General features: G+C 66.0%; 1 protein-coding gene across 4 annotated transcripts; it reads right to left on the bottom strand.

Annotated features, from left to right (window-relative positions):
• Positions 1–201: 201 nt before the first annotated feature.
• On the bottom strand, positions 202–27,262 carry FCHO1 (FCH and mu domain containing endocytic adaptor 1). Of its 4 annotated transcripts, none has more exons than XM_039515882.1 (29): positions 27,114–27,262; positions 20,521–20,590; positions 18,696–18,780; positions 14,897–14,988; positions 14,607–14,681; positions 14,161–14,302; positions 13,235–13,387; positions 12,931–13,035; positions 12,614–12,712; positions 12,155–12,251; positions 11,803–11,847; positions 11,431–11,503; positions 11,289–11,310; positions 10,790–10,847; positions 9,673–9,860; positions 9,348–9,372; positions 8,677–8,739; positions 8,193–8,244; positions 7,773–7,864; positions 6,865–7,479; positions 5,481–5,593; positions 4,622–4,727; positions 4,330–4,441; positions 2,779–2,934; positions 2,554–2,686; positions 2,063–2,262; positions 1,600–1,664; positions 1,022–1,186; positions 202–678 (listed from the first exon to the last, which is right to left on the bottom strand). In XM_039515882.1, exons 3-29 carry the CDS (start codon positions 18,720–18,722, stop codon positions 656–658), a joined length of 3,096 nt encoding a protein of 1,031 aa, XP_039371816.1. In that variant the 5' UTR covers positions 18,723–18,780; positions 20,521–20,590; positions 27,114–27,262; the 3' UTR covers positions 202–655. The 4 variants fall into 4 exon arrangements, with proteins under 4 accessions (XP_039371816.1, XP_039371818.1, XP_039371819.1 ...); XM_039515884.1 differs by having other exon boundaries at positions 9,673–9,854; XM_039515885.1 differs by having other exon boundaries at positions 9,673–9,848.
• Between the last annotated feature and the right edge of the window lie 557 nt (positions 27,263–27,819).

Below are 27,819 nucleotides of genomic sequence, written 5' to 3'. Positions count from 1 at the left end.
CTCAGCAAAGCCGCTCAGGTGAGGTAAATACCCCGCTCGGCCTGGGCCGGGCCAGACTGGCCGCTGCTGCCACTCGCTGCCAGCTAACGAGCAGGCGGTTAATTACCAGCGACGCGACCCCGGCAGCAGGTTCGTCCTCCATCGTGGCAGGATGTCAGGGCAAGGGAGAAAAGGGGCAACGGAAGCAGACAGGGCGTTTTATTAGAAAATAAAGTGTTTATTAAAAGGGTGACCCCCCCCAACTCCCCCTCCTCCCCCGCCCAGCAGCTGGGAGAGTGAAACGCTCTGTTCCATCACCAGGGGACCCCCGGGTACAGCACGGAGACCCCAGCTTGGCCGGTGGGGGGCAGGGGAGGAGTTAGGCAAACGGGGGACAGGGCTGTTCTCTGTCCAGTGCAACTCTGAGCCGCTCGTCCCGTCCAGGGGCCGGACCCCCAGCCCAGCATGAGCCCAGCAGCATCGCTCCTCCCACCCGTGGTGGCCGGTCTCATGGGCCAGGGGCCGGAGCCCCACTCCCCTCCCCCCAGATCTGACTTTGTTCCAGTGTTTAAAAATCCAACAGCAGAGAAACCCCCGGAGGCAGCAAGTGGCTGAACGAGCGAACGGCCGCTGGGGCTTTAAAACCAGGAATGAACAGGGGGACGAGCGCAGCCAGTCAGGAGCCAGCCAGATAAATGCCTAGGAGGAAACAACAGTGAGAGGTGGAGACAGACACCAGGGACTCCTGGGACAGGCCCCCCCACCGCGACTCCTCCACTCCCCTGTGCTCAGATCATATCCCCCTCCCTGGGATCCCTTTGTTATTACAGCTTGTTACCCATCCCACCCCAGAGCAGGCCACATCGTGCCAGGCACTGTAGAGAGACAGGCTCTGGCTCCAAAAAGCTTCCAATCTAAACAAAGGATGAGAGGGGAAACTGAGGCACGGTGATGGACAGGAGGGGGGAGGAGTTCTCCACGTGTCAGCAGGTGGAAGCGTCCTCTCCCTCCAACAAGGGACGTGCCCAACTGCTGTGGTTACCTGTGGCGAATCTCTTCTTCACCAGCGACATCCTGTACCCGCTGCCCGCCAGCTCCACCTCCACGCCCGACAGGGTGCTGCCCTCGCTGGTGAACTGGGCCGCCACGGGGCTGGGCTTGCTGGGGCCATAGAGGGGCTCCCAGCTGGCGGAGAGGTGGCCGCAGCCTGGGGACCGAGGCAGAGACAGACGGTTCAGACCCTGCCCACCCAGGGGAGAACAGACTCCAGAGCACCGAGCTGGGGGGAGGGGCTGGCACACCCTGGGGTGGGGGGTGGCAAGGAGGACAGCTGCTAAGAGCCACTGGCCACCCTTGCCCTTAGCTCGCCCAGCAAACCCTGGTCAGAACCAGGAGCTGGCGACTGGCCAGCAGGAGGCGCCATACTCCACTACCAGCCCCCTGCAGCCCCCCCAGGAGCCACTACGGCCTGGGGGCATCAGGGCCAAAGGCCTTGGGTTTGCAGCTCACACGCAGCCCCTGGCAGCCCCAGCGCTGGAGGGAAGGCGGCTCAGACCACCCCCCACCCCCCCCGACACAGCTGCCCCCCTCAACCTGGTGGGGGACGCTGAGAGCTCTCACCGCCATGATCCGGGGCCCCGGGAATGTCCAGCAGCCTCCACAACAGCCGCTTCTCCTCCAGGTTCCTGCGGGAGGAGAGAGACAGGGGGATGTCACCCCGCACGCAGCGCCAGCCGTTACCTGATCTCCCCTCCCCCCCATGGGCCCCAGCCGCCTCCTGCCCCCCCTTCCCCACCCCCCAGGGCTCCCAGCCGCCTCCTGCCCCGCGTCCCTCCCCGCCATGGGCCCCAGCCGCCTCCTGCCCTCCTTCCCACCCCTCCTGCCCTCCTTCCCCACCCCAGGGCTCCCAGCCGCCTCCTGCCCTCCTTCCCCACCCCGGGGCTCCCAGCCTCCTGCCCCCCCTCATCCCTCCTCCACCCTAGGGCCCCCAGGCACCTCCTACCCCCACCCCGAGGACTCCCAGCTGCCTCCTGCCCAGCCCCTCCCCACCAACATGCCCCCTGAGTTTCCCCCCGGCTCTCACCAGCTGGCTGCGGGCTGCAGCCGCACATTGGTGACTGGCTCCTCCACGGGCAGCAGCACCTGGACGTTGGTGAGGGGCTTGGGCGCGGCCATGGCACCGGCGTTGTACCCGTACTCCACGCTGACCTGAGTGGCGGCCGCGGTGCAGTCCCAGCGCACGGTCAGCTGCAGGGGGGCCGCGCTTGGGCCCAGCTTGGAGAACTGCCAGGGGAGCAGAGAGCGGATAGAGGGGCCAGCAATGGGGGGCTGGGAACAGCTTCTGCTCCCCTCAGAGCCCAGGGGGGAGCACAGGAGTCCTGGCTCCTAGCCTCTCCCCCCCTCCCCCATCCCCGAGCCACAGAGAGAACCCAGGAGTCCTGGCTCCCAGCCCCACCACAACCCACTTGACCCAACTCCCCTCCCAGAGCTGGGGAGAGAACCCAGGAGTCCTGACCGCGCTGCCTGACGATAGGGGGATCCCGAGCGGGCGGGACGTTCCCGCTGGCGCCTCACCTGGTACTTGAGAAGGGCCACGTTGTAGTAGGAGGCGGCTGGGGCCTGCTCCGCCTGCTTCTGCAGGTGCCCGGTCAGCGCCGGCATGTTCAGCCAGAAGTCCTTGGTGCTGGGGTCGCTCTGGGATGGGTCACTGCGGGCGGGGAAGGGGCGGGTCAGACAGGCTGGGACGCAGCCTCAGAGCCCCGCGAAGTCCCCGTGGCCGAGCCGGCCCCACCCCGGTACCTGTACAGCAGCTCGGCGCTGGGCAGGAACTGCTCGATGGGGGCCGTGTTGAGCAGGCGGAAGCTCAGGACGGGCGGGGCCGGGCTCCCGCTGAAGACGCGGACGATGCCGGCAGGGAAGGACATGGTGAGCTCGCCCGTGATCTTCACCAGACAGCTGGGGGGGAGGGGAGAGCCAGGTGTTAACTCAGAGCCCCCCCACCCCGGCAACGGGCGGGGAGAGCTCAGCACCTCACGGCCTGCAGGGAGTCCAGTCCCCCCACCCCCCAGAGGGATTGTGGGAATGGAGGGAGGGGATCTCCCAGTTCCCCAGGGCATTGGGGGGGCCGGATCGCCCATCTTTCCCATTCCCACAATTCCCCGGGTCTCGGGGGTGAGGCAGGGGGATGGGAGATCCAGCCACCAGGTCCCAGCTCATGCCAAGGCCCCTAGGTCTCCCCGAACCCTGACAGATCCAGGGCTGGACCCGGCTGGGCTCAGCGTGTTCGGGGGGCCAGGAGGGGGATTAGGGTTATAAGCGGCCGGGCCGCCCATGTTTGCTCTGTCAATGCAAAGCGCCGGGCAGGAGAGAGCCAGTGCCGTGTGCGAGATACCAGCCTCCCGTGGGCCTGCCCACCCGCCCCAGACCAACCAGCGTGGGACATCAGAGGATACAGGGCTTTGCCTGGGCTCCCCCAACCACGGCAGGAGACATGCCCCTGTGTCCTTGCAGCTGGAAGCACCAGGTGGGAAGGAATGGGAAGTCCTAATGAGGAGGAACAGGATCGTTTACGCTACTTGGGCTCCGGGGGGGAAGGATTGCTGGGCAGAAGCAGATCTCCAGGGCTTGGCCTGGCTTAGCCCCCAAGGACACACGGAGCTTGTTTATCATAGAAGCTTCTGTTACTTTTGGAAGCCGAACTGGAAACTGGTTTGTATGTATCTCCGTCGCCTGCTTTACCCTTGTCAATAGCGCGTCGATTTCCTTTTCCTGGTTAATGAATCTTTAGCTAGTCTAGGATCAGGTTGGCGACAAGGGATCGGTGCCAGATCTCAGGTGCAACTGACCTGGGGCGAGTGACTGGTGCTTGGGGGCTGGGAGGACCCTGCCTATTGGTGTGATTTTTGGCAGGAGGGACCAGCTCACCTGAGTGGCGAGACAGAGCAGGGCACCCCAGGGGACAGGCAGTGACGGGGTGTGAGACGGTGGTTCGTGAGATCGAAGCACAGAATCCCAGCCCGTGCGGGGCAAGCCCTGCTTCCCAGTGGTCTGCCCTGAGCTTGGCACCACGGGGGAACATGGGCGGGGGGGGGGGGGGGGGGAAGAGATGGAGAACCGCCCCCCCAGCGCCCAGCGGGATTGTGGGAAGGGGCAGGGAATGAGAGATCCAGTCCCTGTCCCCCCTCCCCGGTGCCCCATGAGATCTGGGGGCAGATATCTAACCCTGGCACTCCTCCGAGCTGTCTCTTTCCCCCCGCCCCATAACCAGGGCACCCCTAGGCCGGGCCCAACAGCCCCTGGGTTCAGGGAGCCCAGGCTGTAAGCGAGGCTGGGCCTCATCCCCCACCTTACCTGTCAGGGTCCTGCCCCTTGAAGTAGGCATGGATGTACTCGGTGAAGGCGGTTGCCACGGGAAGCGCATCCTGGGATCCCAGCACCACGGGGCTGGGGCCTCGGGAGAGCCCTGGGGGGTGGGAGGGGAGGTGGGGTCAGGTCCAGAGCCCCTGATTAAACCCAGCCCAAAGCTCCCCTTCCCCTCCCTTGGCTTGGGCCCCCTCCCTTCCATCCATAGGTTCACCTCCTGCCCCCACCCCGATGCTTGGGGCGAGTCCCTGCTGTCCCCCGCGTCCCCCGGGATACGTACCGAGCGCCGGCTGCGAGACCATGAAGAAGCTGCGCTCGCCCAGGCTGGCCGGAGCGGAGTGGGAAGGGCCAGAATTCCACAGGGGAGAGGGGCTCAGGGAGCGGGACTGCAAAGCGAAGGGCAATACTTCACCTTCCGGCCCAGAGCTGGGCTAACCCACCAGCAGGGCAAGGAGGGGACGGGAGAACCCAAGGGCCTGGGGTCCCAAATGGGATCATTAGCCCCATTGTACAGGTGGGGAAACTGAGGCATGGGACGAGACTGGGACTTGCCCAGGGCCATCCAGCGGGTCAGGACTGAGCTGCAAATAGAACCCAGGAGTCCCGGGTCCCAGTCTCCTGCTACCGCCGAAACCTCGCTTCCCTCCTGGACCCACCGCTAACGGTTAGACTCCGCAGGAAAGCATACGCCTCCCGCCAGGCAGGAGAAGCCAGCCACCGCAGGGGATCTGTGCAGCGCTCCCCCCCACCCGGTGAGCTAGCGTCTGCTCCGGGGTCGGCCACCCTGGAGACCCGAGGTTGGTCATGGCTGGTTTTTCCCTTGAGACGCAGCGGGGCTGGGAGGAGCCTTTAGCCTGAATCCGCCTCTTTACAAGGTGGAGAAATTCCTCAGTCTCCCGCCTGCGTCACTCCAGCTCCAGCTCAGGGTTGAGCTGCAGCTCTGCTCCCCAGCCCCCGCTAAGGGTCAGCGACGCCAGTTCCTTGCAGAGCACCGTGCTGGGACCCGGGTGATTGGGATGCAAACCCCAGCTCTGCCAGACTCCCTGGATGACAAGTGACTTACTCGCTCTGTGCCTCAGTTTCCCCATCCCTCCACACACCCCCTGGCTCCCTGCCAACACGGAGCGGGCGCCACCCACCGGGTCACTGTGGCTGCAGGCGGCCTGCCCTGTTGACAGCCTCTTCGTCCTGGATCGCCGTGGGGGGGCCACCTTGGGGGCGGTGCTGGGCGGGGCGGGTACAGGGGGAGGATCTGCGGAAGTACAAGGCAGGGGTGAGAGATGGGAGGGCAAGGTCCGTCCCACAACACGGGGGGGGGAGGCACACGGGAGGTGGCTGGGGTGGGAGGAGACGCAGGGGCAGGAGTATGAGCCCAGCAAAGTGCCGGGGTCAGGCCAGGAGCTCAGGAACCAGAGTGGGTCACGTGGGCAAGCGACTCAGCCTGGCACCTAAACTTATACGTTTCCTCCTCACTAGGAGCGCCAGGCGGGTAGGATCAGCCAGTGCCTGAGAGACCTGGAGCGAGAACAGTGGGGCTGGCGCTGGTCAGGACTGAGGGGCATCAGCAGAGCTGTGGGGAGCCCAGAGCTGGGATATCGAGGAGCTGCAGAGTGGAATCGAGGGGCACCGGCAGAGCTGGGGGGAGCCCAGAGCTGGGATATCGGGGGGCTGCAGAGTGGAATCGAGGGGCACCGGCAGAGCTGGGGGGAGCCCAGAGCTGGGATATTGGGGGGCTGCAGGGCTGGATTGAGGGGCACCGGCAGAGCTGGGGGGAGCCCAGGCCTGCGATAGCAGGGGGATATCGGGGGGCTGCAGAGTGGGATTGAGGGGCACCGGCAGAGCTGGGGGGAGCCCAGAGCTGGGATATCGGGGAGCTGCAGAGTGGGATTGAGCAGCACTGGCAGAGCTGGGGGGAGCCCAGGCCTGCAATAGCAGGGGGATATCGGGGGGCTGCAGGGCTGGATTGAGCGGCACCGGCAGAGCTGGGGGGAGCCCAGAGCTGGGATATCGGGGAGCTGCAGAGTGGGATTGAGCAGCACTGGCAGAGCTGGGGGGAGCCCAGGCCCGTGATAGCACGGGGATATCGGGGGGCTGCAGGGCTGGATTGAGGGGCACTGGCAGAGCTGGGGGGAGCCCAGGCCTGTGATAGCAGGGGGATATCGGGGGGCTGCAGGGCTGGATTGAGGGGCACTGGCAGAGCTCGGGGGAGCCCAGGCCTGTGATAGCAGGGGGATATCGGGGGGCTGCAGGGCTGGATTGAGGGGCACTGGCAGAGCTGTGGGGAGCCCAGGCCTGCGATAGCAGGGGGATATCGGGGGCTGCAGGGCTGGATTGAGCGGCACCGGCAGAGATGGGGGGAGCCCAGGCCTGCGATAGCAGGGGGATATCGAGATTGAGCGGCACCGGCAGAGCAGTTGCGGGGGAAGGTCACTGCTCCTCGCGGTGCTCTGGGAAGCAGGGAGCCGAGCAGCAGGTCCTTACACAGCGCCACCCGCCACGCCCCACCCCCAGGGCCGTACTCACCGGGCTCAGCCTGGAGCTCAGGAACCGCCGGAGAGCTGCTGTCTGACAGCCTGGGGCCGGGCCCCTGGGGAGTCCACGGGGAGGGGCCGGAGGGCTCCCTGCAGCTGGGGGGCACCGGAGAGGACGAGGAGTTGGAGGGGGGGCAGGCCCCATGCTTGCAGGGCTGCAGGGCCTCCTCCGCGACGGGACTCGGAGGCCTGGCCACCCAGGCCTGGGGGTCCCTGGAGGGGTCGGGCGAAGGGGCCGTGGCGCTGGGGCAGCGGGAGTCGTGCTGAGACCCCGCCCCCGAGTCCTCCCCGCTGGGCTCGGAGCCGAAGGCGGCAAAGCAGGGGGTGTCCTGGGGCCACCCCGTGGGGCTGGCGGGCGGGGGCAGCCAGGCGCTCTGCTCCTCCGAGGCAGCCGTGGTGGAGGGCAGGGCGCTCCGCTCCTCCTGGAGCCGCGGGGACCCCTTGGTGGCCCGTCTGGCGAGGGGGCTCTGGGGCGTCCAGGGCCTGGAGTCCGGCGAGGGGCCCGTGGGGGGGTGCGAAGGGGAGTCCAGCCCCGAGTCTTCCACGTTCTCGGGAGACGAGGAGGAGAAGGGAGACGGGCTGGAGCCCAGGCCGCAGGCTCGCGAGGCTGTGGAGACAGGGTGACGTTCCCGTCAGAGCTGCGCCAGCGGGGGGAGCCAGCGAGGGCTGGGCCACTGCCCCCCAAACAGAGGGCAGCTTCGCAGGGCTCCGCACAGGGGCTGCGCTGCACAGAAAGGCCAGCGGGGGGAGCCCTAGCTCCGAGCTGAAGCCAGAACCCAGGGGTCCTGATCCTATTCCCAGCTCTCTCTCTCTCTCTCTCTCATATGCTGTGGGATGTCCCCGCCCCGCTGTGCCTCAGTTTCCCCTCCTGTGAGGTGGGCACCAGCAGCCCACGCGTACCTGGGAAATCCTCCGCTTCGAAGGCCGACTCCAGCGGGGGCCCGAACAGGGCTGCGGAAGGGGCTGCGTCCGGCCGGGGCTTCCCTGCGCAGCTGGGGACGGACCAAAGCAGGGAGATCAGCAGGGCCCCGCGCACACGGTTACTCCTGGCCCCATCCCGTGCCCCAGACATCTGGGGCGCTGGCTGTGGGGAACGCCAGGCTGGGTGGGCCCTGCAGCGAAGGGGGCCCGTTGCGGCCCAGTGGGGCTCCAGCACGGGAGGGCCTGGGAGCCCCACATGAGCTGACCGCACTCCGTGGGGTCCCAAAGCCACCCAGCAGCCTGGTGCTGGTGCTCTGGAGAGCATGCGTGTCATACAAGGACTCCGACGTCCATCCCTCCCCTGAGCCCTCCCTGCCCACGCCAAGGGCACCCCGGTACCTGGGAGTCCACGCGGCAGGGTGTGGGGGCTGCGGCTTCCCAGGCTCCTCACCTGCAGGAAAGGAGATGGATTTGAGTCAGGTCCCAGCCCCCAGGCAGGGCACAGAGCCACCACACTCCTCCCCCAAGCACCCCTCCTGCAACTGGCCACAGCCCCCGTCACACAGCTGGCCCCACCAACTCCCCTTGGGCTGGTGAAAGCTTCTGGGGCTGCCTGCCTGAGTCTGCAGAGAGGCTGAACCAACAGAATGGGGGGGAGGGGTGCTGCCCCGAGGCCTCTTACACAGGTGTTAACTCTGACCCCTACTGATGGTCAGCTTGATCTCATTATTAACCATGTCACTGCTGAGCCTTTGGGAAGCACCATCCAGCTACTCTAGCATGCTAGAGCAGAGCATGTGGCCGCTGGGGAGGGGCTTGCAAATCGCCACATTTCCCTCCATGCGCCCCCCCACCTACCCACTGTCTCCAGTCACGGCCTCACCTGTACCCAGGGCCATGTCAGAGCCCACGTCCACCGTGACAGTCGTCGGTACCGGTAAGTGTCCTGGAGAATAACCACATGGAGGGCGTCACGGGGGCCCCGGGACTGGAACCTGGACAGCTCCCGACACAGCAAAGTGAGAAATGACCCCTCCTCTTCAGAAGGGTGGCAGGGAGAGGGGGGTGGGTGTCACGGTGCCCGCCAGCGCCCCCTGCAGCGGGGCCCGTGCTCTTGCACCCAGATGGGAGAGTCACTCCCCTAGGGGCTGAGCAGTGCTGGGGTCATGGAGAAGGGGTGGTCCCCAGTTATCCAGGGCACCCGGAGCTAAGAGGGAGGGGGAAGATCGCCCGTCAGAAACTGCTCTGGGCAAAGGAGAGCTCAGAACTGCCCAGAGGGCCGGGGTGTAGAGCCAGCCTCTGGGGGGCGCTGCCAGGACAGGATTGGCACCCGTCTCCCCAGACGGGCGCCCTGCGTGGAGCTCCCCACATCCAGAGGAGACCCTGTGCCCCAGTGAGCGCCCCCTGCTGGGCAGGTCCCTGCCGCATGGCCCATTGTACCCACAACAATCTCCCCCCACTCCACCCCACCCGGGTTTGGCATCTCCCCGGCCCCCCCCCCCCGGCACCCTCTGCTTCAGAGCTGGGGGGAGTGCAGGGGGGACGACGACTTACTGCAGGTCTGTCTCTTCACTGTGCCCTGCGAGAGACAAGGGGGAGGTGGGTCATCAGGGTGGCAGTTAGCAGCCCGGCCCTGCAGCCCCCAGCCCCACGGCCACCCCTCCACTTCCCCCCAGCCCCACAGCTACCCCTTCCACTCCCCTCCGGCTCCAGCCTCAACCCCATGGCTGCCTCCTATACTCCCCCCACAGCCCCACAGCCACCCCCTCCCTCCCCTCCCAGCCCCAGCCCCGGCCCCAGCTCCACCACTACCCCCTCCCAGCCACCAGCCTGGTCCCATGTCACTGCACCCAGAGGCTCCCCGCTTCCCCCAGCTCACCCCGGTGCTGGGGGGCAGGGGGAGGTTCCCCACCGTCGCCTTGAGCTGCTCCACGGCGGCCTGGCCACTGCCCACGGTGTCGCAGGGCTGCAGGGGCTTGATGCGGACGTAGAACTTGCGGGGCTCGTCCTCGTCCTCGTAGTCCGAGTCGCTGGACGAACAGCCGTGGGTCCCGCCCGCGCCTGAGCCGGGGTCAAGGGAAAAGCCCCCGGGAGCTGGGTCCCTGCCTGCCATTCCCCTGGCTGCCCACTAGGTGTCGCCTCCACCCCAGCTCACTGCATCGAACCCAGGAGTCCGGCCCAGGCGGCCTGGCGCCCAACCCTTGCCCAGCCTAACTGGTTCCCCGTCCATCAGCCAGGCTGGGCTGGGTCCCCCAGAGGCCCAGGTTCTGCTCCCGGCTCCACCCCCAACTGCTCGGGGTCCCTGGGCAGGTCCCTGCAGCGCTGGGCTGCAGCTTCCCCCTGTGAAGCAGGGTCTGGAGCTGTTCGGGGCAGCGCCCGGCCCAATGGGCCCTGCTCCCAGCTGGGGTCCCTAGTGCCCGTAAGGACCCCCCACGCCGCATGCCCCTAGCTCACAGGGCCCGTGCCGGGCGTGGATCTGTAGGGGACAGGCCTGCCAGGCCGGGGCTCCCTGCCACGAAACCGGGGGAGCCCTCACCTGAGCCGAGCCTCCATCTCTGGGGCTCAGCCCAGGTCCTGCTGCGCTCCAGGGCCAGCGGGGCTGAGTCCAGCCTGGTTCCCCCGGCACAGGAGGTTCGGAGACCGAGTTAGTGCAGCCAAGCAGGGGAGCTGGATGCCCGGCACCTCTGCCCCCCATCCGCCAGGCGGGAGAGGAACTGGCTGGGCAGGGGACCATGAGCCTGTGTCTCCCCCGACCACCCTGCACGAGGCTGGGGCAGCATACGGCACCGCAGACCAGATTAACCCCCGGCTGGCCCTGACCCCCGGTTCCAGCACGGCCCTGACCCCAGCCCTCCTCCGCCCTGCCCGCTGGGCCCCCATCCGGGCATTCGCCCTGCCAGCCGGCCCTGACCCCAGCCCCCACCCCTCCAGCAGCCCCTCCCACCCCCAGCTGGGCTCCATCCGGGCACTTGCCCTGCCAGCCGACCCAAGGATACTGCTCTGGTTGATGTCAGGCCGTACAGTGAATCCCTCCTCATCCACATCTGGGCAGGTCTGCGGGGGGACAATGCAGCGGGGAGGTGAGTCAGAGGACACGCGCCCCACCCTGCCCGGGAGAGACCTTCCCTCCATCACCCATTCAATCCCAGGAGCATCGACCGGGCCTGCCAGCGAGGGGGACGGCAGGGGGCTGCGGGTCGGGGCTGAGGGGCACCAGCAAAGCTGGGGGGAGCCCAGGGCTGGGATGGCAGGAGCTGCTTGTCGGGAGCGTGTGATTTCAGCACTGCAGAACCCCTGGAGCAGGGGTCTCCTCCCTGCCCCCTACTCCCAAACTTGCCCCAGGCAGATGCCGCCCAGCCCCCCACCACCAAGAGCTGCTGGGCCCCAGTGAGTCTGGCAGCAGCATGGGCAGGTGCCAGCGAAGGAAGGAACCAGGCCGGATTCACCCCCCACTTCCCCCCAGCTGGCAGCTGGTCACCCAGGGCGGCTACTCACCAAGTCAGTGTCTGGGGACTCCCTGGGGGGAAGAGAGAGAGAGAGAATCAAACGCCCTGGAACTGCCCGGAGCAGCCCACCAAGGGCAGGGGAGGGTGGAGGGGGAGGATGGATAAGGAGGGTGGGGGGCGGGGGGGCTCACACAGCGTCTCGCTCTCGGTCTCTCCGGCTCAGCCCGGGGATGCGGAAGGCTTTGCTGAGGCTCCTCTTGGGCCCTGTGGGGGACAGAGCGGGTGAGCAGCTCCTGGCGCAGATCCAGTCCCTCTTCCCAGAGACGGCTTGCCCCCCCCGAGTCCCCCAACCCTAACCCTAAGCCTGGGCCAGGACAGCCAGGCCCTGGGTGCTCCCAGCTCCTCCCCACGGACATCACCTCTGCCGCCAGTCCGCCCGCCCAGAGCCCTTCCCCAGAGACGAGCCCAACGTCCCGGCTCCCCTGCCCCTCTGGCCCCATGGCTGCCTCCCTCCAGGCCATGCCCCAGCACCCAGGGGCTGCCAGCAGCAGAGACGTACTTGCCTTCCTGCGCTGGGGCTGTTCTGCACTCGTCGAAATCCAGCACACCTGCCAACAGAGAGCAGAGCAGGGGTCAGCTCAGCAGAGACACGCGCCCCTCCCCTGTGCCCTGGGGAGCACACCCTGCCCCAGGCCCCGTGCAAAGCGTGCAAGAGCAAGCCCCGCCCCTCCACGTGCAACAGTGCAGGCCCCGCCCCTCAGCCCCACGCAAGAGCAAGCCCCGCCCTCCACGTGCAACAGTGCAAGCCCCGCCCCTCAGCCCCACGCAAGAGCAAGCCCCGTCCCTCCACGTGCAACAGTGCAAGCCCCGCCCCTCAGCCCCACACAAGAGCGAGTTCCCCCATGTGCCCCTCACCCGGCCTCTCGCGCCCGGTGCCCTTGCTCTCAGCGAATCTCTGCAGCAGCGTCTCAATGCCGATGTTCTCCACGTTCTGCTTGAATTCCTCATGCACCTGGGGCGGGGAGGGGGAGAGCTGAGGGTGCTGTGCTCATCTCCCTGGTGACTGCCCAGCCCCCCCCCCCATTCGCTCCCCACCCCCAGCAGCGCCTACTTGGGGCAGGACGAGATTGTGTGGGGGTTACAGCTGCTCTCTCCTGCACCCCCCTTCCCACTGCCCCCCTAACACCCTCCCCAGTGCACGCACCCCACAGCTCACTCTCCCCTGCCCCAGTGCACACACCTGCCCCCCCCTCCACGGCTCACCCTCCCCTGCCCCTGTGCTTTCACCTGCCCCCGACTCCATGGCTCACCCCCCCACCCCAGGGCACACCCCCCACACCCCAGTGTACGCACACACCCGCCCACGGCGCTCACCTGTCCGATCTGCACGTGCGTGTCCTCCACGGAGTGCGAGTAGGAGCTGATCAGCCCCTTCATGTGGCGCAGGTGGATCTCCTCCAGCTGCTGGAACCGCTGCGGGGGGGAGCGGGGGAGCAGTTAGATGTGGGGGGCTGTGCAGAGGCTGGAGCTCCCAGCGATCCCAGGGGCGTCTCTCTCAGGCGGGATGGTGCCCCCCTCCCAGCCTGGACTGCCCCACACGAGACTTGAGCCAGATACTCTCTGCACCCACACCCTGCCCCTGCCCCCCCGACTCCCCCATGTCCTTGCCCCGCGCCCACCTCCCCACTTACCATGGCCGAGTCCAGCATCCTCTGCTCAAAGTCGGCCCGGGCGATGTTGTACTTCTCCACTGCGCGGCGCAGGGCCTCAGCCGCCTTCTTCGACTTTCGCTCCGCCTGGCGGGGGCAGGACAGTAGGGGGCTGGGAGCGATGGCCCAGCTGCTCTGCCCTGCTACGGGGAGCGGGCAGCAGGGCAATCCCCCCTCGTCAATGGGGCACTGCCCTGCCACAAACACCCCAGCCCCCCCATGCCAGTCAGACCCCTGGGTGATGGGCCACTGCCCCCTTCTGCCCCCTGCCCTGCACCCCCAGTACCTTGCCGATCTCCTTCTGGTTGGTTCCCTCCCGGCGCAGGCGCTCGGCCTCCAGGCACTTGCTCTGATAATTCTCCTTGCACTTGGGCACGAGCTGGGCGACGCCCTGCAGCAGCTGGATGGCCTCCAGGGTCCCTGACACCTCCTCCTTGGACTGGGGGAAGCAAGAGAGGGGCCTGGAGACGTGGTGGGGGCAGGGGAGCTCCCCCCCAAATGCCCGTCCCAGGGACGCCCCCAGTGGGGAATTCGGCTTTCCGGGCCCTTTCAGCCCTTGGCATCTCAGCCTGCCAGGCGAGGGGCGACTGGCTCAGTGAGAGCCAGGTGCAGCCCACCCCCCGCAGGCAGGTGCCCGGGCAGGGCTCCCCGCTCTGTGAGCGCGTGGCACCCAGGCAGCCACGCTGACGGCAGCCCGACGGGCGTAAGGGGCAGGACTGAACCCGGGCAGGGCTCCCCGCTCTGTGAGCGCGTGGCACCCAGGCAGCCACGCTGACGGCAGCCCGACGGGCGTAAGGGGCAGGACTGAACCCGGGCAGGGCTCCCCGCTCTGTGAGCGCGTGGCACCCAGGCAGCCGGGGCAGGACTGAACGGGCAGGGTTCCCGCTGTGTGGCGTGCGGCACCCAGGCAGCCACGCTGGGCACCCAGGCAGCCACGCTGACAGCAGCCCGAAGCAGCCACGCTGACAGCAGCCGGCACCCAAGCAGCCACGCTGACAGCAGCCCGACGGGCATAAGGGGTAGGGCTCCCCGCTCTGTGAGCGCGTGGCACCCAGGCAGCCACGCTGACGGCAGCCCGATGGGCGTAAGGGGCAGGACTGAACCCGGGCAGGGCTCCCCGCTCTGTGAGCGCGTGGCACCCAGGCAGCCACGCTGACGGCAGCCCGATGAGCGTAAGGGGCAGGACTGTACCCGGGACAGGGCGGCGGGTACCTTCTTGTGCGCTTTGCCCTGCTCCTCCCCGTAGCGGGCGATCTCCTTGAGCAGGTCCTGCAGCTTCTTCACCAGCTCCAGGTGGCAGAGCGCCAGCTTGTCGGAGGAGACCCGGAACACCTCCCAGAGCGGCGCGAACGTCCTGCCAGGGCGGAGACGCAGGCGCTGAGAGTGGGGCCCCCACCCGGACCCCTCCAGAGACCTCACACCACCCTGGGATGGGCCACTGGGCCTGCGGGCGGTGGGAAGGGCCTCTGGTCCCATCGGGCACCCCCCCGGTGGCCAGTGCTGAGTGGGGAGCAGATGGGGGCATTGGAAGGGGCCCCCATCTCCACAAGGCCCATGCGGCTGCGGGGGGAGCAGTATTCCAGCAGTAGGAGGTTCACACAGCGACGGGGCTCAGACACGCAGCCCCCCACCCCACCCCAGCTCACTGCCCCGCTCACCCGAGCTGTGTGCCATTGGTGGCCATCTTGGCCATCTTGGCCATGGACTTGCCGTAGGTCTCCTCCACGGTGGCCCTGGAAGCAGAGAGGGGCGGGAGCATGAGGGGAGCGAACGGGCAGTGCCCGGGGGGCAGCGCGGTGGGGGCGGGGAACGGCAGACACAGGGCCCTGGCGGGGCCCGGCTCCACTCCCAGGGCACTGGGCTGCGTCGCCCCAAGCCCCAGCTCCCCACTGGCCCGGAGCCGGGTGCCCCCCTCGGGGCGGGACGCGCTGGGGCCCGGGTGCCCTACCTCTCGCGGACGAAGTCGGCCAGCTCCTTGGTGGAGACCTGCCCCTGCTTCATGTTGTGGTACAGCACGTCGAAGCCCTGGTGCTTCTCTCCCTGCAGCGGGCGGCAGAGAGCAGAGGGTGAAGGGGGCAGGCCCGGCCCCTGGGCGCTCTCCGGTGGCAGGGACACCTGGGGCCCCTGGCTCTGCTGACAGGACCCCACAGGGAGTCCCCCCCCCCCATCAGTCACTGCCCATTGCCTTCCCTCTCCCCAGTTCACAGCCCCAGCTCCCCCTGCCCCATGGTGACAGGGAAACCCAGCCAGGCCCAAACTCTGCCCACCCCCCGGCTCAGCGTTTGCCAGGGAGCCCCCGTGGCCACTAGCGCAGAGCAGCGGCCGTGGGGGGCAAGGTGGCAGGATGGCATTTGCCAGCCCTCCCCAGCACTCGCTCCAGGAGAGAGGGGCGCCGTGGGGCTGCCCTCCCTCAACTCTAGGATCCCCTAGACTATTTCACCCCTCCCCCCAGGTCAGCTGCTCCACCCCCACCATCTTGTAAACAAACCAGCCACATGGCTGCCCCTCAACCAGAGGGGGATGCGGTGCCGGCCACAGCCGCTGTGCAAAAAAGCAGGAGTCCCAGCAGTGCCGTGCAGGGAGAGGGGCCGGCGGGCACCTGGTCAGTGCCAAGCTCCAAGAGGCACGTGGTGCCAGCCCCGTGCAGGAAGCTGGGAGGGCTCCCACTCACGCTCTGGGGTGGGGGTGGTACGGATGCACCTTCCTGCTACCTCCTCTCCTCCTGGAACTTCCCCCGGCCAAGCGCAGGCACCACAGCCAGGGCTGAGCAGGGAGGGAACAGGCCTGGGTGGCGGCGCTCCCTGGCTCTGTGCTGGAGCTGGGCATGAAATGCCCATGGGTCGGGGGGTCCCTGCACCGGTTACCGAGGGGGGCTGTGGGCGGGTGAGCTCACGAGTGCCCGTGGACAGCTTGTTCCCGCCCCATGCAGCAGCAGCCACAGCTGCTGGGGAGACAGGCTGGAAGTACAGGACGTGAAGGAAATCTGACCCCACCCCGTGCCGGGTAAGAAGTGGGGTGCGCCAGCTGGGACAGAGGTGGGGGGCAGGAGGGTAAGGAGATGCAGCAGTTAATGAAGGCTCACAGCGCCACTCCCTCCCAAGTCAGCAGCACTAGCCCCGTGTTACAGTGATGGGGAAACTGAGGCACGGGACAGGGACGTGACTGGTGCAAGGTGGGAGGGGCAGCCTTTGACCCCAGGCCGATGCGCAAGGAGAGGGAGGCAGGCAGCAGCCGGCTCTGTCATCGGTGGCTGGGACTGAACCCAGCAGGGCATGATGGGCCGGGGGGGGGGGGCAGTTCACTCTGGCAGCCCCCTGGCAATTCACCTGCACCACCAGCACCCACGTGTGCCCCAGCCCAGAGCACTGGGCATGGGAGGCAGGACTCCTGGGTTCTAGGCCCAGCTCTGGCAGATACCGTCCACCCCGCAGCCTTCCCAAGCTGGGCTGCGGTCGGCACGTCCTTGGCACCCCCTGCCTCGCACCCCTGTCTCTGGAGATCCCGCGGGGGGGAGGGAAAGGGGGCGCTGTCTCTTTAAGAAAGCTGCCTGGCAGACCATTGGGGCAGCAAAGAGAGAGCCGCGCACGGGGCTGGCACCAGCACCCGGGTCCTGTTGCTATGGGCGATGCGGTTGCCTAGCTACAACTTTGCCCTCCTGCTTATAAACTGGATCTGGGTTGAGGAACGCGAGGGAGGGGGCATCATTGGGGGGGGAGGGGAAGAACGGAGACACCCCCCCACACCTCCCGGGCGCTGCGTGAGGCCCCCGGCTGCAGGCAGGCGGCACCAGGCTGGGCGCGCTCGGACCAGGCAGCGGGCTGGTGTCGGCTCACGTCCGAGCCAGGCCCACCCAGCCCAGGCCCGAGAGATGGAAGGGACCCATAGCGGCTCACCCCCAGCTGCGCAGGCCGGGGGGTGCCCCCCTCCCATCCCAATGGGGCTGTGCCCTGCGGCCATACCAGGCACGCCATTCTCTGGGCAGGCGAATGCCCCCCAGCTAGCCCCACCGGAGCAGCCCACGCAGGGGAGGACCAAAGCCGCGTCGTAGCCTGGCCCCTGGCTGCCCAGATCTACCCCTGCCCAGAGTCTAACAGGCTCCTTGCCCCTGTACCTGGGGCAGATCTCCCCCTTCACAGCTCCAGCCGGTTAGAAATCTCCCCAGCGCAGCCAGGCGTCCAGGGCCAGCCTGTGCCTGCCTGCAGGGCAGCCGCGGGGCCCGGCTTGCCCCACACAACGTGCATCCATCACCAAGATATCTCGGCAGCTCCGCAGCCCTCCCAGGGCTGTCTCCCTTCCCAGCAGCAAGCCGCAGAGGTGGAGAGCCCCTAACTTCCCATGGCTGGAGGAAAGAACCACCCCCCTCCACACACACACCCATCCCCAGAGCAGAGAGCACAGAGCCTGGGAATCTCCCTTTTTGGCAGAGTGGGCATGGACGGGGCGAGGGGGAAGCCCAGACCGGGTGTTACAACGCACCAGATGGTCAGAGCCACCCAAGCCAGGGAACTCAGGGCCAGCAGACCCGTGGCCATCACGGCCCCCGGCCTCTGGGCTGCATCACAGCCCAATTGTTCGGGGAGCCCCTCCCCCAGCTCCGCACCAGGGACAGCCTACGTCCCCTGGCTCCCAGATCTGTGCTCAGTCCCCTGGGCCACATCCGCCCTGCCACCCCACAGGGACGGTCCCAGTTCAAAGCCAGTGTACAGCAGGGACAGTCAGCCCCACGTTTCCAACTGGCACAGGGGCAGCGCGGCCTAGCAGACAGGAGCGCGAGTTAGAGTCTGGTGCAAGGGGAATCAGGACTCCGGGGTTCTCTTCCCAGCATTGCCACCAATCTGCTGCAGGACCTCAGGCAAATTACTGCCTCGGTTTCCCAGCTGTGTAATGGGGATAGGACTCCAGGAGCTTTCCTGAGGAGGGGCTATAGGATCAGTTATCAGGCTAGCGAAAACTCTGGCCATGTGCCCTGCAGGATTCTCTGCCAGCCACAGTCCAGGCCTGGCTTTGCACCCCTATCTCTTCTGTCTCCAGCCTGGCCAACAATGCAACGCTCCTTCCTCTGAATTCACCCTCTGGTTCATCTGACCCCTCCAACCCAGCATGCGTCCTTCCCCTGGCCCCACTGGGCGGGGGCTCAACTGCAAAGGGATTTAAACGCAGAGCACCCAGCTTCCAGCAAGTAACGAGGTCCTTGTGTCGTGCCTCGGAAAGTCTAATCCATTAGCAGTGGCAATGCCCCCCGCTGGGCATCTCCCAGGGCTGGTGGCCAGAGCTAGTGTCCAGCCCCTCCCCAGCCAGAGGGGGGCTTTACACTGTCCGGGGCAGGCGCACACCCCAACACAGACCCACACGCCGCAGCCAGAGCCCAGCTCTGCTTTGGGACCCAAGGAAGCAGCAAGTGCCAGCTGGAGCCAGAGAAGGAACAAGCCCCCCGTCTTCCACGCAGATCCGATTCCGGACCAGGGCCTCGGCGCTCCGCGGCGGGAAGGGCCCTGTCTGGTGGGAACAGATCCATCCCCATGCCAGCGCCAGGGGCCGCAAACCTGGAGGGGGAGCAATGCACGCTGGGATATGTAGTCTTGCTAGGCTCTCCCTCCATCTGGGCTGCCCCCACCTTCCCCAGCAATTGCTCCCCGGTCAGCTCTGGGGTTTATGGACAGGACCCATCTCTCCAAGGACGCTAAGGAACAACCCAGCTCCATTCGAACCGCACAGCTCAGAGTCCCAACTCCCATGGAGACACTTACCCAGAAATGCTCCCCAAAACAGGACATCTTGGAGCTGGGCGGGACGACGCTCCCTCCCGGATCCCGCAGCTCAGCTCTCCAGCCTCTGGAGCAAACACAGAAATCAGGTGGTGCCAAGGCAGGCTTCTTCCCGTCACACCCCACAGGGAGCACGGCGGGACGGAGAGATCTCTGCTCCCGGGGGGGGAGGGGCGGAGGAGAGGGGAGCTGCTTAACGAGACGACAAGGGGACAGGCCCACGGGGACACCGGGGAATGGGTGTGATACACAACCGCTTGAGAGGTTAAAGCAAGGCAAGCGGGGCGTCAGGACTCCTGGGTTCTATTCCCAACTCCAGGAGGAAATGGGATCTAGTGGTTAGAGCTAGAGGGAACTGGGACTCCAGACTCGAGTTCTATTCCCAGCTCTATCAGGCTTGTAATGGTTAACTGGTCCAGTGCCTCAGTTTCCCCACCCCCCAGGCACAGAGCCTCTCACAAGGGCAGCCTGCAGACAAGGACTCGGGAGACCTGGGTTCCAACTCGGATTCTGCCACCGACTCCCTGCATGAGTCAGTGCAACCCCGTGCCTCAGTTTCCCCACTCGAAGCATGACCGGCCAGCCTCCCCGCAGGCTAGCAGGGATCAGCCACACCCGCATGATGCTCAGGGGGCAGAGCTACAGTCTAACGGGGGCGAAGCCCTTTGGAACAGGGTGCACGTTTCTTTTCAAAACTAATCAGCTCCCAGACCCCGCGCTGCCGTCGCCATGGAAACAGGCCGTTCTTTGTATCCCACACTCGCTGGAGCCGGAGAGCGGCTGTGCCTGCGCGTGCCGCCCTGTCCTCACACCCCTGCCACCCAGACACCCGCTCCGGTCCCTGGGGCACCAGGTGGCTCTCTCCAAACCCGAGAAGGTTTTGGACCCCGGCCTGAGTCTCCGCACGCAGGGAGCCTCCCTCGGGGCTGGCACAAGCCAACAAGGAGGGCTGATCAGCGCCAGGCAGCGAGCAGGTGCTAAACGCCACGGCAAGGACCCAGGGGTTGGACGCTTGAGGAACGCGGCCAGGGCTGACACCGGATACGCGGCTGAATAATGAATGAGGCTCTGCCGCGCTCCCGCAGCACCTCTGCCCGCCGTGTCACAGCGCTTCACAGGCAGCCGCTCACCAAACCACCTCACGCCTGGGGCACCTTCCCCATGAGGAAACTGAGGCACGGGGCCAGGCGTTGCAGAGCAAGTCAGAAAAGGGAACAGAACCCAGGAGTCCTGACTCCCAATCCTCCCTCCCCCATCCTAGCCACTAAATCCCACTCCCTTCTCAGCGCTGGGGAGAGAACCCAGGAGTCCTGGCTCCCAGCTGCGCCTGCCGGATTGCTGGAGCCCCCAGCTCAGAGGGGATCCCTGGGCCATATAACAAGGCAAGGCACAGGCACGACTTTGCAGAGACCCTCACAGCCCACCGGGTCCCTAGTTCTCTAGCCCAGGGGTGGGGGCGCACCTGGCTGGCCTGTAACCGCCCCCTATATCACCTGCTTCCGCAGCGTCGTGAGATGGGCCTGGGGTCTCTAGTTCCCAGCACGGCACCGTGGTCCGTGGGGGCAGCCCCATCCCCTGGGCTCGTTCACAGCCCCCCCAGCTCTCCTCCCAGCCTACCCCTCCCCCTCCGCGCAGGAGAGAAAAACAGGAAACTAGAAAATCTTTGCGTGCTCAGTTTTTTCCTTCTCTCTTTCGGGCCTTGGGGTTGGGCGGGGGGCAAGCTGCTTGGTTCTTGCCCCGGTGCCGAGCCCTGGCCCCATCTGCAGCAGGGCCAGCCCCCTGGGCCCCCCAGGGCCCCCAAACTCACCCAGCACTGACGGGGGCACGGTCCCGGCTGGTTCATCCTCAGCTCTGTCCTCCTGGGGGACCCAGCGCTGCTGAGAGAGAGAGAAACCAGAAGTTAGCACAGCACCACTTCCGCTGCAGGGGCCCGGGGGGGCCCACAGGCCAGTTAAGCAGAACCAACACCTGTGAGTGCCTGCTGCCCCCGCCCACGTCCCTGGCCCAGCCTGGCGCCCCAGCTCCTCTTCTCGTCTGGCTGGCGCATGCATGACACGAATGGGCAGGTCTCAACCCGGGGCATTTCCTAACCAGCCCCCTTCCCCCCGCCCCAAGCCACGGCTGCCCCTCCCACACACGTGGGGCTGCTCTGCACACTTACCACTTCCCATCCCCGGGGCTCAGGACACTTTCTAAAGGAGAAGAACGGTTGGGGAAACTGAGGCTCAGAGAGGGACCACAGCTTGCCTGAGGTCACACAGCAGAGCTGGGAAGAGAACTCAGAGCTCCCGAGTCCCTGGCCAATGCTCTACCCACCACGCCCCGCTGCCTAAGGCCTAGTCACACTCACCCCCAGGCACTGAAGGCTCGTGCCCCCCGCCCCCACACGCTGTCCGCTCTACCAGAGACACCCAGTGAGATGGTGCTTCCCGTCCCTGCTAGCCCTGCCTCTCCACAGCAGCCTCACGTGTGCAGACGTGGTGCCGGGCACAGGAGCAGGGAGGGGGACCCAGACAGGAGCAGAGCGGAATCCACTCCAGGAGCAATGACCCAGCGTAGAAATCGATCAAACCCGCTGCCCTGCCTGGCCTATGAGCCCAGGAATCAACATGGGGCACCTGCCTGGCAGGGGGAGGAAGCCGGAGGCCCCTCCGCCAATGCTGGGAAGCAATCGAGGCAGGGGCCTTCGTCCCCAGTGCTGGGACGCCAGCCAGGCACACCCTTACACCGCACGGGGACGGGCTTTGCAGCCAGACTATCCTAGATGGGCCAGAGATTCCAGGATGCACCCATGGCAGCGCGGGGATGGCACCCAAGAGCTGGCAGCCTGGCATCCCCTGCACAGTCCCTTGCCAGGCAGAGGGGACGACTCCACCAGCCCTCTTCTCTGACGGGCTTTGGCCTCCCAAGGGCGGCAAGAATCCGCTGCAAGTGTTGGCCGGGGGGGACGGGGGAAGGCCGGAGCCTGCTCCCATTCCCAGCCTGGAAGGCACTGTGCCAACGAAAGGGTTCACATTTCTATAGTCCCTCCTCTTTCCCCCTGCGCCTCGGCCAACGTGATCCCTGCTCATCGGTGAAATGCAGCCACCTCTGGAATGGAACGTGGCAGCTGTTTAACCGCGCAGAGCAACGCGGCACACTCCAAAGAGCAGGGAACCCCCACAGCAGGCTGGGATGGACACAGCCCCCGGCTGCAGAAGGGACGGAAGCTCCCCAGGGCAGACTCTCACCAGGTCAATGCAGGCTGCACCCTAGAGCTCTGCGTCTGAGCCATAAGACCCCCAGATCAAGTCTCACAATGCCCCCACCCCTCCGCCTTGCCAGGCAAACTGGGATCTTCTATGCACATCACCCACAGAGGCTGGCAAGGCATGGCTCAGGCCGTGGCACGGCACGGGCAGCTGTCAGCGCTGGTGCCATCTCCACCAGCACAGGCCCAGCAGACGCTGGCCACCTGGCAGCACGGAGGGGAGTCAGAGGGATCGAGACACCCTAGCTGCCTTGCAACTCCCCTGGGGTGCCCCAGGGCCGGTGCCAGACTCACACTGCCAGGATCTGACCCGCAGGGGGCGCAAACACAACCTGGAGCGGGGCTGGGAGTCACACCCGCTGGAGTCAGCCCGGCATTTAGGGACAGGTACAGCGGCAGCCCACGGCGGGCGCTGGGCTGGGATGGCAGGGGGGTGTGGGTCAGGACTGAGGGTGTCAGCCGAGCTCTGCCAGGGGCTGGGAGAGGAGGGGGGTACATTCGAACTGCCGCAGACGGAAGCTTGCACAACACCCACCCCCGCTGCCAATCTCTCTATTTTACAAGCACTAAAATTAACCCAGAGAAGATGGAAAAGGCCCAGAGTGCAAGGAACAAAGTGAACCGGGGGTGTGGGGGGGAACCTGATTGGGTCCAGCAGCGCCGGCCCCAGGGCAGCAAGGCCTGTGGCCAGGAGTCACCAGACCCAGACAGGTCTGCTGCGGCCAGGGGATATCAGGGGCTGGGGTTTAAACATTAACCTCGGCCCAAGCAGAGCAGGGCAGGAAGCACAGAGCCTGCCTTCAACATGGGGCTACCCCCCTCCAGCCACCTCCCCGCTGTTCTCAGTACCAGGCCCCCACCCCGAACGCCGCCCCCACTGCATGCCCCCAGCGACTTCTAGGGCAGAGTACTTGGTTCGAGGTACTTGTATCTCCTCCGGGGTACTTGGCCCAGTTTCGGGGGGCAGAGTGGGTGCAGGCCCCTGAGTGACTCCTCCCATCGCAACGGAAGCTCGCAGGGAGGGGCTTGTGCCATCAGGCCCATTGTGTGCACCTGGCAGGGGAGTTGGACGCCTGGGTCCTTTCTCCCCAGCTGGGGCTGCTCAAACCAGCCTTCCCTCCCTGAGCATCCAAGAGGCCCAGGACAGTCCCATATCCTAGGGGGAGCCGCGAGGGGATGGTGAGGCAGGGCGCTGGCTGGAGGGCTCCCCGGTCCCCGTGCCCCAGCAGTGGAGGGGTGCACAGAGACGGGGGAGCAGGGCACGTTATTGCCAGCCCATCCTGGAGCCATACCCAGGAAGCGACGCCTCCCGCTGGCTCCTTTCATGCTCCCGCCACGGCAGTTGTAGGCACCGAGACGAACCCCAGCACCCCCTGCCCAGCAGCTCCTCGGCCCTGGGTCGCTCCAGCCCGTCCCTGGCGCTCAGCGGAACTGACAAGCCACAAACTCACTCAGGGCCAGGAGTTGGGCGAGAAAGGGGCCCCAGCGAGCAGGGGCCTCGTCCAAAGCCCACAGGCTGGTCCTGGGGAGGCTGGCCAGGTGTCGCTAGGCCGGGACCATCGCTGGGGCTCCTTGGGGATACACGCCTGACCCCCTAACCCCGCTGGCTTCTCTCCACCACGACCCCGGGACCTGCCGGCCCAGCACCCGAGCAAAACTTTGCCCTTAGGCCTCATCTCCACCAGGGTGTTCTTAGCTCCCTCCCGGTTACCAGGCTTCCGAGCTCCCTCCCCGCCTTCGCCACGACCTGCTCACTCAGGCCAGAGCTACAAACTGCCGTGTCCACCCACCACTGCGACCTCCTGCCGGCTACCTCGCATTCAGAGCATCCCTTTTACTCCCTTGGGGGAGACAAGGCCAGAGACACCTGCCAACGCTCCCAGAGGCATCGCTCCTCCTAGAGCCAGAGTCCTGCCAGCTTATGCCAGGGCCGAGTTTGGCCCAGCCAGGTGAAGTGACTTGCCTGAAATCACTCACATCCATGGCAGGGCCTTGAACAGTATCCAGGAATCCTCCCCCACACACACGTGCATGCCCTGATCTCTAGGGCACAGGCATTCCAACCCCCAGCGCCCCCAATCCCGAGGCCCCTGCGCTAGGCACACGAACGCACGCCTGCCTTTGATTTTCCAGGTGCCCCAGTCAAACCGACCAAACATCTTCAGATGTTGCAGCCACGGGGAGACGTCTCCGGAACCCAGTGCCCAGCTGTGCAGCTCCCAGCTCTGCCCCAGGAGGAATGGAGGGGGGGACCGAGCTGGGGAAGGAATTCAGCTCTCCCAGCTAGCAACAGAAGCTGCACTGCTCCACGGGGTCATTCCAGGCCAAGCTGCCACTCTGGGCAAGGCCTGAATCAGACACAAGAGGAAGATGCGCAGGGCTGGGCCTGCGGGGCACCAGGCTTGGCAGGAACCGGGCAGTGCGCTGGAGCAGATTAACACAGAAACAAACAACAAGCGTTCGTCTCAGCAGCCTGGCACTGCCTGCGCCTCCCGCGTGGACGCAGGAAACGAGCACACCAGGCCCCGATCTCACCCCCTTCCCAGAGCAGCTGCCAAACCTCCCCGGGCAACTGGTATCACAGCAAAATTGCATCAGGAAGCTCCCCCCACCCCCGGTCAGTGCTTGGCCCTGCCCCCTCCCAAATGCCAGGGCACAAAGCCTGCATGGGCTCTAGCTCTGGTCCTGCCAGTCAGCTTCCTTCAGTCGCTGGCAAAGCAGGTTTTCCCTGGCTCAGATCCAGGCGCGGAGAGAAGCTGCAATAGGAGAAAATGCCCCATCGCTGAGCCAAGTGAGCCCTTTCCCACTACCCTCGCCCGCCCTCTGGGGCAGGGGAACCCTGGGGGGGCTGGAACAAAGCGGCCCACGAGGCTTTCAACCCTTCCCATCGATGGTCCCAAACTAGGAGCTTTACGGCTGAAACTGGCCTGAAAGCTCTGCCAAGGGCAGGCAGGGCTCTGGAGCTCTCAGCAGATCTAGCACCTATGTCTGAGGAGGCAAAGGGGCCCTCCCTTAGCTACAGCCATGGGAGCCACTGCGTGCCAACCCTGTACTACTCTACCAGCCTCGGCCTAGAGCAAGACGTGGCAGCACTTCCCCACTCAGCACGTGCCATGCTTGCAAAGTGAGCAATACGCTGCCCTCTAGTGGCCGGTGCATGGAGGATAACACTCTACTACTGCTACCAGCTAATGGCGTTACCCCTTTGGCTCACCCAGGTCTGGGCTGAAGATCTCAGGTTCAAACCCTGCTTGGATTGGCACCAGAGCAGGTGGGAGCCGGAATGGGAGATGAGGAGCAACATTATTGGAGCTCGTCAGAGAGGGACAGGGAGCAAACCCAGCCCCACCAGCCTGAAGCACCAGCCCCGGCAACGGTGCTTCCAAGGATCCAGTCACACCACGGACTCTCAAAGGATCCTCATCCACCGAGATGACAAAGGGCACAAGGCCCAGACAACCCGAGCATCCCAGGGAATGAAATATGCAAGAAGGTCACTGCGGACGCATCCCAGGAGGGGCAGGGAGGCACGACGGACCTCAAAGTCCCCACCGCCCACTCGCTCCAGGGGAAACGGGGCAAGGAAGCCGTGGGTCATGCCAGCTCAGATGCCAACAAACGCAGCTGCTCTCCCCCTCCCGAAATGTTTCCACCCACCTGAGCGTCACCCCTTCATTCAAAAGAGAGGATCCGTGCATTTGCCAGGAGAGCTCCGGCCACCCACAAGCCCCTTCGCTCCGGAGGGCGTGCAGCACACAACCCAACCCAGCGAGCGCTCCCGGCGGCCGCCCACAAGCCACATCCAGCAAGCGCTCCCTGTCGCCCCACGTCAGAGGTATCAAACGGCGCGTGCTTCCATGTGCGTGGCAGATGAAAGAGAAACAGAACGTTTAAACAGCGCCTCTGAAGAACGCTTAGTGAGCTGGCGCACTTTCGGCTCTGCTTCTCCCACACGCAAGCTGCGGCGCGGAGACAACCTGACAGCCTCGCCGTCGTTCAGGCTTCGACAGAGACAACTGCCTGGGAAGACGTTCTCCCCACCCACCTTCCCCGACATGCAGAAACCTGCTGGCATCTTGCACCCGCCTGAAGCCAGCCAAGGGGCAACCGCTCACCCCGCTTGGGGATCACGTCCTGCATGCGTGCCAAGTAAGGTTGGGGTTAAAGAACCCCCCCAACACACACTCACAAAAATCCTTCCACACCCCCACAGCGCGGGATGAGAAATCCAAATCCGCTGCAAGGATCAGACAACAGGGGAGCTCAGCTCCGAGTCCCCGTATCCAACAGCCTTCACCTGAGAGCGCAAACACCCACCCCAAACCTGCAGGGCTGGAAGATTTCAGGCAGGTGGCTTGGCTAAGGCAGCTCGGGAGTGAATCCCCCGGGCCGCAGGGCCGCCATGGAAGACACTGCAAAAATTATTAAAAGCATCTTCCCAGCGAAGCTACGCACCTGCCAGCCCCCCGCACACACACACGCGATCCCCCCCAGTCTCACCTTCCTAGCACCTGGCTCGGCTCACACCCTCCCCCGGCCCTTGCCTGCTAACGACAAACACTGGATTTTTCCAGGCCAGATCCTCAGCTATGTGATTATTGCCTTCAGTGGGGATGCATGGGGCCCACATCCACCAAACGGGTGGAAGAGGGGGAGTCTGCCCCCACTGGAGCTGGGGACCACAGCAAACGGGGGAGGGGGGAATCTGGCCCCCACTGGGGCGGGGACCCACTGACACCAGCCGGAGGAGGGAGGAGAAAGTGGCCCCACACAGAATTCATTTGATCCTCCCTCTCCCATGACAGACAGGCACCTGCCCCCCAGCCTGAGGGGGAGGCTTGCGGGGCGCCCAGTCCCTGCCAGGGGTCTCAGAGCAGCAGGACACCCCCGTGCACACCCCACGCCCACAGAGGGGGACCCCATGCGGGATCGGCCGCGGGGAGGGAAGCGCAGCCGGCTCGCACGAGGGAGGGGCGGCCCCCTATATGGGGGGAGCAGTGGGGCGCACAGAGGAGCGCAGCTCCCCGCTGGCCCCCCCAGCTCCCCATGGCGAGGGCAGGTCACGGGATCTCCGGGGGGGGCCCACCCCCGACCGGGCCCCGAGGGGGGGCCCGGAGCAGCAGCCCGGCCCCTGGGCAGGTCGCACTCACCTCTCCGAGCCTCGGCGCCGAGCGCAGCCGGACGCTCCCGCCCCAGCGCCAGCGCCCCGGCTCGGGCTCCGGCTGCAGCCGCCTGCCCGCCCCGCAGCCGGCCGGGCTGGAGCGGGGGCGGGACCCGCGCGGGGGCCCCTTCGGGATTGGCGGCTGGGCAGGTGGTGGTTACAAAAGGAAACAGGAGCGGCTCCTGATTGGCCCAGCCGGCGGGGATGTTGCTCTTGGCTGGATATTTGCATCTTTAAAGTGACAGCGCCCCCTTTTCCCTCACCCCCTTCCTTGCTTTGTATGTTGCCGGGGGGAGCCGCCGAGGCACCCCCTTGCAGCCCCCCCCCCCCGGAGCTGGGCTGTTCCTCTGCTGGGCGCTGCTGGGGGCAGGGACCTGGGGCCTTTGCCAGTGGCCGAAGGAGCCGGGCACTGGGCCAGGCCCAAGGGAAAAACAATGAATAAATAATAAACCCTGAAACCTGGATCTGGCACCTGCCGGGGAGTGGCCTGAAGTAGGTGCCTTGGGCAGCAGTGCTGCAATCGTGCATTGAATGTCCCTAAACCTACTGTGCACCCTGATCCGCCTCTAATGCCCCTAAGCCCCCGAGATCTGGCTCTAAATCTCCTGAAGCTAATATACCTAAACCCGGCTGGATCCAACAACCCTACAAGCCACTGCCCTTAAAACGGTGCCGCCGGTTCCTAACGCTAGAAT

The sequence above is a fragment of the Mauremys reevesii genome, linkage group 26, assembly GCF_016161935.1.
Source record: "Mauremys reevesii isolate NIE-2019 linkage group 26, ASM1616193v1, whole genome shotgun sequence".
NCBI classification, from domain to species: Eukaryota; Metazoa; Chordata; order Testudines; family Geoemydidae; genus Mauremys; species Mauremys reevesii.
This window is presented reverse-complemented; position numbering and strand designations above follow the sequence as displayed.